Source organism: Ranitomeya imitator, chromosome 3 (genome assembly GCF_032444005.1).
Source record: "Ranitomeya imitator isolate aRanImi1 chromosome 3, aRanImi1.pri, whole genome shotgun sequence".
NCBI classification, from domain to species: domain Eukaryota; kingdom Metazoa; phylum Chordata; class Amphibia; order Anura; family Dendrobatidae; genus Ranitomeya; species Ranitomeya imitator.
Genome location: NC_091284.1, coordinates 754177372 through 754190288, shown reverse-complemented (window position 1 = coordinate 754190288; position 12917 = coordinate 754177372). Strand labels below are relative to the sequence as shown.

The following is a 12917-nucleotide window of genomic DNA, read 5'->3' as shown; positions in this document are numbered from 1 at the left end:
CACTGATGACTAATATTACAATGTAAAACACATGTACGTTATCCAGCCTGCGACTCTCACTGCCTGCAGTTCTCAGTCCTGGCCATGCACTTTATCCCAAAGTCTCCTTACTTAGTGTATATCTATATAACATCTACTACACGTTCTGCAGCAGATATATCTCCCAGCCGCACACTTCAATTCCTGCAGAGGATATCCTGCCGTTCTGCAGCAAAACCAGAGGAGGATTAGCCCCATTTATAGCCAGAAAAACCCTTTTGAAAGCCCATCAAAAGTGTAAACTGGGCTATAAGTAAATCTTTTCCTGGATCCATGCAACCACATATATCTTGAGATCCCTCTTGGACAGTCAGCAGCTCGGGAAAGGATCATGTGGTGCAGTCTTGTACTCTGAGGAGCAATTAGACACCTTTTGACTTTGGAAAAAAATAATTTTACATGTTAGTGGTGACATTTCCATAATTAAATTACTCCACTTTTCAGTCTGCAATCCTCATTTTTTTAATTAATTTTCAGACCGACTAATATGGAGTTAGCAGTCTGATCCTGGTTTCAGATTTTTCTCTTTTTGGAGTGTCTCTCCCTGTAATATAGGCTGGATATGAGCTCTCTGTTTCCAGGGGAGACTTCTTCATTAGATCATGTAGCACAGCTTCCTGCCCTTATTTTCCTCTTCATGTGCTTTCCTCCTCTCTACTATAGATCTGTGTGCAACCCCCTTCCATTTTTATGTACATAATATAGCTAAATGGTGAAATTGGTTTCCATGACCATGCCCCTGAGGACTGTGGCCATAGGTGAACCTCTTCACATTGTGGATGTATCCGATGATCCGTCCACCCATCTTTCTTCATCTACAACTAATATCACTGGTGCCCATTGGTCATTACTTCTCCACTTTACATTTTGGGATATTTCTTTATATTATCTACATTCATTGGTTTTATAGCTGCAAAAATATATATATACAGTATATACTAAAGTAAACATTCAGGTTAATCTGAACAGATATAAAGTATTAAAAAGCAATGAGAAGCGTTCTGTAGAATTTCTGTGTCAAATGCATGCGTGTCGGTCTGAAGTGAGGACTGGTGACCGGTCTCATAGCACAAGGATATATACATTCTAGGGGACTGTAGCCCTCTGTTATTAGCGCAAGGTGAGCACATAGACAGGCTCCAAGCTTTCCCACGTTCAATTGTAACTGTATCCAAATGTTCCCTTAGAAAAATATCGCCCCAGCATATACTAAAAGTTTGTTTGTATGGGATGTGGGTTATTAAGACCCCCGGAGGGAAAACTCGGTGACCCCAAGCTCATTACACATTCAGAATAGCAGCCAAAATCAGCAACCTAGAGAAGCCACATCACTCCCGAATCTGCTGGTCTGTTCCTAAGAGGTGCAGGTTCATCTGTCCTCTCCTCATGCTGGACATGAAATATGGATGCTTATGTTAGCATTGCATTACTGATATTCAGGAAATACATTGAATCTGTTATTTTGTAGATCATAAATGCATGCCAGTGTTAGTCTTATACGGTCCCCTAAGAGATTCCCAGAGGGAAGTTAACTGAAGGCGGACAGCAGTTTATTGAAAACTAGATGGTGGCCCGATTCTAACACATCGGGTATTCTAGAATATGTATGTAGTTTATTTATGAAGTTTTCAGAATAACGCAACCAATTAGCGAAGCGTGGTTCAAATTCCGCGCCAATTCGCGGGCGAACTGCGACTGTCGCTGATTGGTCACGCCCGGCCACGAACAATCAGTGAAGCCAGGGTCGGCTCCAGGTTTTTGAGGGCCCCGGGTAAAAGAGTCTCAGTGGGCCCCCCTCTTTAACACATACCACGATTCATGATGCACAGATACAGCAGAGAAATATAGCACAGATACAGCAGAGAAATATAGCACAGCCAAGTAGCGTATAACACAGCCCACGTAGTATATAGCCCAGCCACGTAGAATATTGCCCAGCCACGTAGTATATTGCCCAGCCACGTAGTATATAGCCCAGCCACGTAGAATATTGCCCAGCCATGTAGTATATTGCCCAGCCACGTAGTATATTGCCCAGCCACGTAGTATATTGCCCAGCCACGTAGTATATAGCACAGCCACGTAGTATATAGCACAGCCCACGTAGTATATTGCCCAGCCACGTAGTATATAGCACAGCCACATAGTATATAGCACAGCCAAGTAGCGTATAACACAGCCCACGTAGTATATAGCACAGCCACGTAGTATATAGCACAGCCACGTAGTATATAGCACAGCCACGTAGTATATAGCACAGCCAAGTAGCGTATGACACAGCCCACGTAGTATATAGCACAGCCAAGTAGCGTATAACACAGCCCATGTAGTATATAGCACAGCCACGTAGTATATAGCACAGCCCATGTAGTATATAACACAGCCCACGTAGTATGTAGCACAGCCACGTAGTACATAGCAGAGCCACGTAGTATATAGCACAGCCACGTAGTATATAGCACAGCCCACATAGTATATATCACAGCCACGTAGTATATAGCACAGACACGTAGTATATTGCCCAGCCACGAAGTATATTGTACAGCCACGTAGTATATAGCACAAACACGTAGTATATTGCTCAGCCAGATAGTATATTGCTCAGCCACTTAGTATATTGCCCAGCCACATAGCATATAGCACAGCCCACGTAGTATATTGCCCAGCCACATAGTATATAGCACAGCCACGTAGTATATAGCACAGCCACGTATATAGCACAAACACGTAGTATATTGCTCAGCCACATAGTATATTGCTCAGCCACTTAGTATATTGCCCAGCCACATAGCATATAGCACAGCCCATGTAGTATATTGCCCAGCCACATAGTATATAGCACAGCCACGTAGTATATAGCACAGCCACATAGTATATAGCACAGCCCACGTAGTATATATCACAGCCAGGTAGTATATTGTCCAGCCACGTAGTATATTGCCCAGCGACGTAGTATATTGCCCAGCCACGTAGTATACTGCCCAGCCACGTAGCATATTGCTCAGCCACGTAGTGTATTGCCCAGCCACATAGTATATAGCACAGCCACGGAGTATATAGCACAGCCACGGAGTATATAGCACAGCCACGTAGTATATTGCCCAGCCACGAAGTATATTGTCCAGCCACGTAGTATATTGTCCAGCGACGTAGTATATTGCCCAGCCACGTAGTATATTGCCCAGCCACATAGTATATTGCCCAACCACGTAGTATATTGTCCAGCCACGTAGTATATTGCCCAGCCACGTAGTATATTGCCCAGCCACATAGTATATTGCCCAGCCACATAGTATATTGCCCAGCCACGTAGTATATTGCTTAGCCACGTAGTATATAACACAGCCACGTAGTATATAGCACAGCCCACGTAGTATATAGCACAACCACGTAGTATATAGCACAGCCACGTAGTATATAGCACAGCCACGTAGTATATTGCCCAGCCACGTAGTATATTGCTCAGCCACGTAGTATGTAGCACAGTCACGTAGTATATAGCACAGCCACATAGTATATAACACAGCCCATGTAGTATATAACACAGCCCATGTATTATATAGCACAGCCACGTAGTATTTTGCCCAGCCATGAAGTATATTGCCCAGCGACGTAGTATATTGCCCAGCCATGAAGTATATTGCCCAGCGACGTAGTATATTGCCCAGCCATGAAGTATATTGCCCAGCAACGTAGTATATTGCCCAGCCATGAAGTATATTGCCCAGCGACGTAGTATATTGCCCAGCCACGTAGTATATTGCTCAGCCACGTAGTATATTGCCCAGCGACGTAGTATATTGCCCAGCCACGTAGTATATTGCCCAGCCACGTAGTATATTGCCCAGCCACGTAGTATATTGCCCAGCCACATAGTATATTGCCCAGCCACGTAGTATATAGCACAGTCACGTAGTATATAGCACAGCCACGTAGTATATAACACAGCCCATGTAGTATATAGCACAGCCCACGTAGTATATAGCACAGCCACGTAGTATATAGCACAGCCCCGTAGTATATAGCACAGCCACATAGTATATTGCCCAGTCATGAAGTATATTGCCCAGCCACGTAGTATATTGCCCAGCCTCGTAGTATATTGCCCAGCCACGTAGTATATAGCACAGCCCGTATAGTATATAGCACAGAGATGTAGTATATAACACAGCCACATGGTATATAGCACAGAGATGTAGTAAATAGCACAGCCCACGCAGTATCTAACACAGCCCACGTAGTATGTAGCAATGTGGGCACCATATCTCTGTTGAAAAACAGAGATATGGTGCCCACATTGCTACACCCTCCGTCGGCCCCCGGATCCAGCCGAGGCGTTTACTGATGCTCCCCACGGCAATGTCGCTGATTGGTCGCGCCGGCAAATCAGCACGACCAATAAGCAAAGCGGGATTTAAATCCCGCGGCAATGTCGCTGATTGGTCGCGCCGGCTGGTCGCGACCAATCAGCAAAGCCGTGGGACCGGAGCATCGCGAACTGCAGGAAAAGCTGCTGCGGAGGCGACGGAAGGTGAGAATATCACAATTTTTTTTTTTATTATTATTTTTAACATTAGATCTTTTTACTATTGATGCTGCATAGGCAGCATCAATAGTAAAAAGTTGGTCACACAGGGTCAATAGCAGCGTTAACAGACTGTGTTACACCGCGGCATAACGCGGTCCGTTAACGCTGCCATTAACCCTGTGTGAGCGCTGACTGCGGGGAGCATGGAGCGGGCACTGACTGCGGGGAGTAAGGAGCGGCTATTTTGCCGCTGGACTGTGCCCGTCGCTGATTGGTCGTGGCTATTTTGCCAAGACCAATCAGCGACTTGGGATTTCCGTTACAGACAGACAGGCAGAAAGAGGGAAGTGACCCTTAGACAATTATATAGTAGATAGCCGTGTAAGAACCTAGATATTGGGGTTGGGCATTGGTCACATTCTTCTCACAGCCACACCAGTTTTCTTGCATTAAGGACCATGATGACACACAGAGCATGTGCTATGACTGTATACACTCTTAAAGGGAATCTGTCGCCAAGGTTTTGCTACACCCATTTGAGAGCAGCGTGATGTAGGGACAGAGACCCTGATTCCAGTGATATATCACTGGGCTGTTTGTTATAGTTTTGATAAACTCACTGTTTTCTCTGGTGCAGATCTACCAGTTCTCTGAATGCCAAGCTCTTTTATTACAGTATATTTATTATGCTTTCCTTGTATATCACCATCATACTCCTCAGCGCTTTACAGACTTTGTGATCCCCAATGGGGACAGTGTTATAATCTATATTCCCCATCAATATGTCTTTGGAGTGTGCAATGAAACTGAAGGAATCCCTCGCAAACACTGGGAGAATATACTAACTCATTGCAGATGTTGTCCTTGGTGGGATTTGGGACAAAGACCCCAGCACTGTAAAGCAAACAGTGCTGCTAACCATTGAGCCACCTTGCTGCCCTGTATAGCCATGCCCACACCACTGATTGGCAGATTTCTGTGTGCACTGTGTATAGGCAGAAAGCTGCAAATCAGTGGTGGGGGGCGTGGCTGGACTACCTGGCAGCAAACCAAGTAGTCCTCTAGTTATAATCTCCTACCGATGAAACAATGATTTTAGGACTTCTACACTAAGCAGACACGTAAGTAACACATCGTTGACAAAGTCAACACTTTTCGAGGTCAATGCAGGACCTCTTCCTCAGGGCAAAAAAAATACCCTAGACCTAGGTTCTGCATTGACCTCGAAACGTGTTGACTTTGTAAACTGTGAAAATAACGTTTCTAGGGAAAATATTCATTGAATTCAGTTATCAGCAGCGCATCCAGTGACGCTTCATCCGGATATGTTCTTCTTCATTATGTGCTCTCATATTGGGTAGCAAAAACCAGCAGATTGATTCCCTTACATGGTCTTGATGATGTCAATATGAAAACAGCAGCCATGTGAGAGAGATATCTGTGAATTTGACAACTAGGCACTAAAACTGGCTATAAACTAAGTCAGGACTGATGCTGAGAGCAGAGTTCATACTTAGAATCCCTAGAATGCGAATCGGGGGCATTTTAGGCCCCCGTACTTACTTTTTTTGCTATTATCTGCAAAATTACTTTAGTTAGAATTTTGAAGCTCTAGGTAATCCTCAAGTATGTTGTTGTTGGTAACATCCGGTTGTTTATATAATTTTTTTTCTTAGTCTTTATGGTGTAACAATGCTTTTTGGGGGAAACCCACATCTGTACGGGACGGGGCCTTTTAGGCCCCTGCTATTTTTATCTTGTACTCAGCAGTGCAAGAAATGTAGCTGCAGCTAGTTTACTCCAGATTTATATACCTTTGTGCGTTTTTCATATCTTTGTTTGAAATTTTGAAAAAAAAATGTTTTTTTTGCAAAAAATTATAATTGAAATGTTGTGCATTATTCCTATCTTATTTTGCAATTTTGAAATAAACTTGTAAAAGTTCTTTATGTGAGTTTCTCCATAAAAGGCTCCCGTTACATGTAGATTTGTCATGCATTCTAGTTAAAGGGATCAGACTCTGGCGGTACGATCTCTACAGCGTTGCAGAGAAAAACATACTTTAAAAGCCGCCGACGGGAGACTAGTCAGACAAGTGGGAACTTGGCAGCTATTCCCCACCCGTTCCTCTAGATTGAGAGGTTCCGTAGGGAGACACCTGTCACTCAGGGGAGCAGGCTATTAGAAGCCACATAGAACCTGCCTTTCTGACTACTTTCTCATGTAGCTCAGTCGCCTGCTGCTTTTAACCCCTTCCCGACGTGGCCAATTTCCGGTTTCGTTTTTCCTCCCCTTCTTCCCAGAGCCATAGTTTTATTTTTTTGTCAACATGAACATGATGGTTCATTTTTTGGGTTGCACTTTCGAATGACACCATTAATTTTACTACATATTGTACTGAAAAAATGGGGGGAAAAATCCAAGCGCTGTGAAATTGTGAAAAAAAACGCAATTCTGACATTGCTTTTTGGGAACACATTTTTGTGTTAAAAATTACCTCACAGTATGATTCTGCTCATCAATACGATTACGGCGATACCAAGTAATGTCACTGCCGGCGGCGCAGCTACAGCCGCTGCTCTTTCTATACACTGAGTGGTGACTGAACCTGCGCCGGCCGCACCTCTGTGACTGGAAGAGCGAACCGGCAGGGGGGATAAAGTTATTTCCTCCTGGCAGCGGGGCTCTCAGTGTGGGGGCCATGCAGCGTCAGAACGCTATTACCCTAGATCCACCCCATTTCAGCAAGTTAGTAGCCCTCTTTTTTTCATGACAGGTGCCCTATAAGCGGGGTGTCCACTACCTGAACAACCCCTTTTTAAATGAAGTAGTCTCCCTTGTAAAATAGCCTCGCCTCCTGTACTGGTGACATTCCAGAGATGTCGTCACTGGGAATACTGGGGTTTGTGTGACTGTTATGCTAAGTGAGCCCTGCAGCCAATCCACGGCTGCACTTACTTCCTTCTGATGAGCGTACGACAAATGGAAGAAGTGAGAGCGCAGCAGCCTAATAACGGCCGGTGATTGGCTGCAGGGCTCATGTTTTATAGCGGTGTCACACAAGCCCCTGCGCCAAAATTGCTAGAACTGCGCCTCTGCGGGAGGCAAGCATAAGTTATCTTGTTTTACGGGAAGGGTGGGGGCTGGGCATTGGAAAAGCGCTTGTCCAAGTAGGGTAGTTTATACTTAGAAATATAGTGACTGGTCACCTGTAAAAAAAAAATCTTGTCCACATTTCTAAACACTAAGAAAATAAGAAGAATATGTATTTAGATATAAAGTACGTAGCATGAAAACTAAAAAAAATATTATGGTGGATTTTTTTTATGCAGAATGTCATAATAAATGTATACACATTATTTATTAATCCCAAAATTATACAAAAAAATGTGCAATTCTTCCTAAAAAAAAAAAAAGAAAATTTAACAAAAAAGTTATAACTGATGGAATGCAGGCGGGCAAAGGTAAAAAAAAAATTCTGGATTAAGCAACAAGGAATTTTCTATATTTATTTTTTAGACGCTACAGGCTATTTTTCTTGCTGGCTGTTTTGTTCCTTGTAATGGGTGACACGGAGCACAATTAATTTCCATGGCACTGCCAGTTTGCAGAGTAACGTATTGAGGCAGCAGTAGCCTGGTAGCTTTGAAACCTGTCATTGCGTGTTTTACACCAGAGCAGACTGCAGTGACAAGAACAAAATACAAGTAAATGAGCTTAGGAGCGGAGCGGGCGATGCAGAGCTACAAATTATGTGTGAAGAGATTTTCGGAATAATTATTACATGTTTGCCAGTGGAGCGATGGCATCTAATTTACTGCTGGACTAGGTGGCCGTGCGTTCACTATGGCCTCCGGATATTATGGCCAAAGGAGAGAAGTGCCCTGGACTATGTGCTGCCGAGAAAAATAATTTCCTATGTGCATAGAACAATTATATTAACCATTGTCCTAAACAGATATAAAATGACGGCTTAAGGGTATGTGCACACGTTCAAGTTTTTTCACGTTTTTTTTCGTTTTTCGTGATAAAAACGCGATAAAACCGCATTAGAACCCACAGACATACTGTATGCATCCTATCATTTAGAATGCATGCTGCAATCTTTGAAACCAAAGAGAAAAAAGTAGACTAGTATAGTATGCACAACCACAATCAATGTAGAAAATATATATAAACACCTTTATTGCACCTCAAAAGATATACACATAAAAACATTTAAAACATGGTACATGAATTAGTACGAAAAAACCACACTCCACGAGTTAGAAACTCCTCATAATAATGAGGTCATAACACCTATAAATATTGTCCTGCATATGCATTGGAAATTGTGTGCACATCAATCCATATATATGACAACAACAGCACTATGAGCAAATAGCCCAGGAGGGTGACCCATATATATATATAGTCCCCTGAAATAAAGGTGACGATGAAGTACATCAACCCTGTGGATACAACCTGTGCATGGATAAGATGAATCCTGAGATGTGCTGCATGCACAGGGGAAACAGGCAGAATAGCCCAGAAATGGAGGAGTGTAATTTTTGTGCACATGATGCGTTTTTTTCCACGAAAAAAACGCATCGCGGTAAAAAAAAGCAGCATGTTCATTAACTTTGCGGATTTTCTGCGTTTTTCCCGCTATTCTATGCATTTGGGAAAAACGCACAAAAAACGCATGAAAAAACACGAAAAAAACGCGTGCGGATTTCTGGCAGAAATGTCCGGTTTTTGTCAGGAAAATTTCTGCAAGAAATCCTAACGTGTGCACATACCCTAAGTGTCAGGCAACCAGTGTAGCTGCACCCGACATTTTACTTTGATAAAAAGGTTAATACTGATAGAATTTAACACATTCTGTAGTTACAATGTCCAAATGTTTCTAAACTGCAACTAAGCTAAAAAATATGTAGCAAGCTATAGGCCCAATTCTTTATTTGCAGGGTTTCTTAATCCTCTTTTTTGTCTTGTGGTGTTCAAGATGTTTTCGTGCCAAATTCTTCAAAATGGCACTCGCAGTTCGTTAACTTTGTAAGCCACGATGAACAAGTTAGTAGAAAACATCTGGAAACCTAATCCTGTCCACAATGTCAAACATAAAAAAAAAGGAAAATAGACTTAAAAAAGACGCAGATTACCGTAAAAGAATTTGGAAAACAGGCAAAAGTACAACAAAAAGTAAACAAAACAAAATACACAAATGGAATAATGAATTGGACCCTTTCTGTTTAACCCCTTATCGACATACGACGTACAATTGCGTCATGTGCCGACTCCCTAACTCCTGTCATCTTCCCCTGCAGGTGATGACTGTGTTATTCAACCATCATCTACCTTTAGCACCGAAGGTTGAGCAGAGCTCTGCCTGCTGCTGTAAACCAGTTGGTTGCCATGACAGACCGGGGTCTGCTGAAGACCCCCGTGCCTGTCGTACGTCGTAGCAGATCGTTTGAAACTTTATTTTGTCGCTGGATCTCCCGCTGACATCGCTGAATCAGCGTGTGTGACGCCGATTCAGCGATGTCTTCACTGGTAACCAGGGTAAATATCGGGTTACTAAGCGCAGGGCCGCGCTTGGTAACCCGATATTTACCCTGGTTACCAGTGTAAATGTAAAAAAAAAACACTACATACTTACCTTCCGGTGTCTGGTCATGTCCCTCGCCTTCAGCTTCCCGCACTGACTGGTGAGCGCCGGCCAGCCGTAAAGTACAGCGGTGACGTCACCACTGTGCTTTCCGGCTGGCCGGCGCTCACTGTCAGTGCAGAGAAGCAGAGCGCCGAGGGACGCGACAGGAATGTAAGTATGTAGTGTTTTTTTTTTTACGTTTACGCTGGTAACCAGGGTAAACATCGGGTTACTAAGCGCGGCCCTGCGCTTAGTAACCCGATGTTTACCCTGGTTACCAGGGGACTTCAGGATCGTTGGTCGCTGGAGAGCTGTCTGTGTGACAGCTCTCCAGCGACCACACAGCGACGCTGCAGCGATCGACATCGTTGTCGTATCGCTGCAGCGTCGTTTTAGTGTGACGGTACCTTAACAAATATAGTATAAAGTGGGGGGAACAAAAAGGTGTTTTTTTTAATAAAAAAAAAACAAACTTAAAAGTTCAAATCACCCTTGTTTTCCCCAATTAAAAATAAAGAAATAGGAAAAAAATACCGTACACATGTGGTATCACTACACCCATAAAAGTCCAATCTATAAAAATTTAAGATTAATTTGAACAGTAAATGGCAAACAAAACATCATATCTGCCAAAAGTAGGTGTAAATAAACACGTCCGTTCAGGGCGCAAATACTAAGCCATCGCTCAGCCGCATGGATCAAAAATTAAAAACGTTATGGTTCCAATTTTTTTTTCCAGCCACAGAAATCTTTTTTTTTTTTTTTACATGTTTAATATCTCTGTAATTGTACTGACCTAGAGAATATTGTGAACATGGTAAATAAAAGAAAAGAAAAAATTGTGGAATTTCACTTTTTTCACAATTTTGCTCACTTGGAATCTATTTCCCACTACCTAGTACATCCCATGATAAACAATAATTGAGTCATTCAAAAGTACAATTCGTTCTGCAAAAAAAAACCAATCCCTCGTACGGTTATTTCAACGGAAAAATAAAACCCTTATGGCTCTTGGAAGACGAAGAGGAAAGAAAACGTATCAGAAAATCGCCAGGTCAGGAAGGGGTTAAAAAGTGAGCTATACGGTATTAAATGTATTAAATACATAATAATTTTGTTTTGGAGATTACGCATTTTTTTCTCACTTCACCCAAAACGGATTGGGGATCAGCTGCCCTGGTCATACGGTCACCTACCGAGCAGACAGACCAGAAAGTGACAGCGTGTGACATTACCGCACTCGGGGATGTTTTCTTCACTCCTTTATTACCAGACCCTACCTCCAATTTAATGTAATTGCAAGTGTATGCCAGTCTAATGTAAATTATTATTTCACTCTTGCCTACTGTGCATGTTTGAGTAAATATGATTTATTATTTAAAGCCTTGTAAGCAGATAATTCTGGCGGCATGCTGGTATAATCTACCCCCATCTGTGGGAGCGCCATGCTGTGGCGCAATTTGCAGGTTTATATACTGTGGAAATCCAGTGCTCTGTATAGAAACCACGCAGAAGACTTCTCTTTGTTCTGTGTAATCGCTTCCATATGGGACAATTAATTAGCGGGAGACTTATTGTGCTCACCCGTCAGCGCTGGAGGTTTTTAGATGGATACTTTCTTGTAATAATTTACTGAACTGTTTGATGTGCCAACCTAAAATTCTACATTCTATTCTTTTGTTTAAAATTCTATTATTTTTTTCTGTGTCGACTATTGTAACTTAATGGTATAAAATTAAAGGAAGTCTGATGTGAGGCCCGTAGCCTTGTAGGTCACATGGCCCCTTTCAAAATCGCAACTTTAGCATTTTAATCACTTTTTGTGTCCTGCAGAAACTGAAGTTTAGCAAATTATGCTAATAAGCGTGCTCGGCGCCCCCTGGGTGTGGCCAAGTGGCTCGTTGCACCCTGGGTGTGGCCAAGTGGCTCGTTGCACCCTGGGTGTGGCCAAGTGGCTCGTTGCACCCTGGGTGTGGCCAAGTGGCTCGTTGCACCCTGGGTGTGGCCAAGTGGCTCGTTGCACCCTGGGTGTGGCCAAGTGGCTCGTTGCACCCTGGGTGTGGCCAAGTGGCTCGTTGCACCCTGGGTGTGGCCAAGTGGCTCGTTGCACCCTGCGTGTGGCCAAGTGGCTCGTTGCACCCTGGGTGTGGCCAATTGGCTCCGTGCACCCTGGGTGTGGCCAAGTGACTCAGCACAGTATTTGCCCACTGGTTCTGCATGCCCCGCCTCTCCCACTCCCACTGGTGATTGATAGCGTTGACTTGCCTGAGCTTTCTCTGCAGTTAGTGCCCACTCCAGGAAAGCCACTGCTGTCCATCACGAATAATTTCAGCAGGATCAGACCACCATCTCATGTGTTTATGGGCCCTCCAGACTGTTCGCTGACCGCTTATATCAGGGTAGACTAGCTGATGCCAGTTAATTCTCATAGGGAGCATAGGAGCGTCCCTTTGTGTAGGGGAGTCTGGAGAGAGCTGTCAGCCGAGCTACTATGTGTGGTCAGCTATAAAAACCCATTTCATTTGTACTCTTTTTTTATTTGTCTTTTTAAAGGAACCCTTCACTACATTTTTTCTTAATGTGAACGAAGGCAAGTTTGATCACCCAGACCGAACTTTCTCTGCCGTGGCAAGATCATGGAGGAACTGCCAAAGAGACACATCCGACGTAAAGGTAAGCAGCAAATCAGCGTGGTATCAGTTACCGAAAAAAAGG

General features: G+C 43.4%; 1 protein-coding gene across 7 annotated transcripts in view; it reads left to right on the top strand.

Moving 5' to 3' along the window:
- The window catches only part of NBEA (neurobeachin), an 899093-nt gene that overhangs the window by 780280 nt on the left and 105896 nt on the right, over window positions 1–12917 (top strand). For all 7 annotated transcript variants that reach the window (XM_069758980.1, XM_069758976.1, XM_069758974.1 and 4 more), the window contains one exon: window positions 12756–12875. In XM_069758980.1, coding sequence (XP_069615081.1) covers window positions 12756–12875 — 120 coding nt within the window. The remainder of the gene's footprint in view (window positions 1–12755; window positions 12876–12917) is intronic.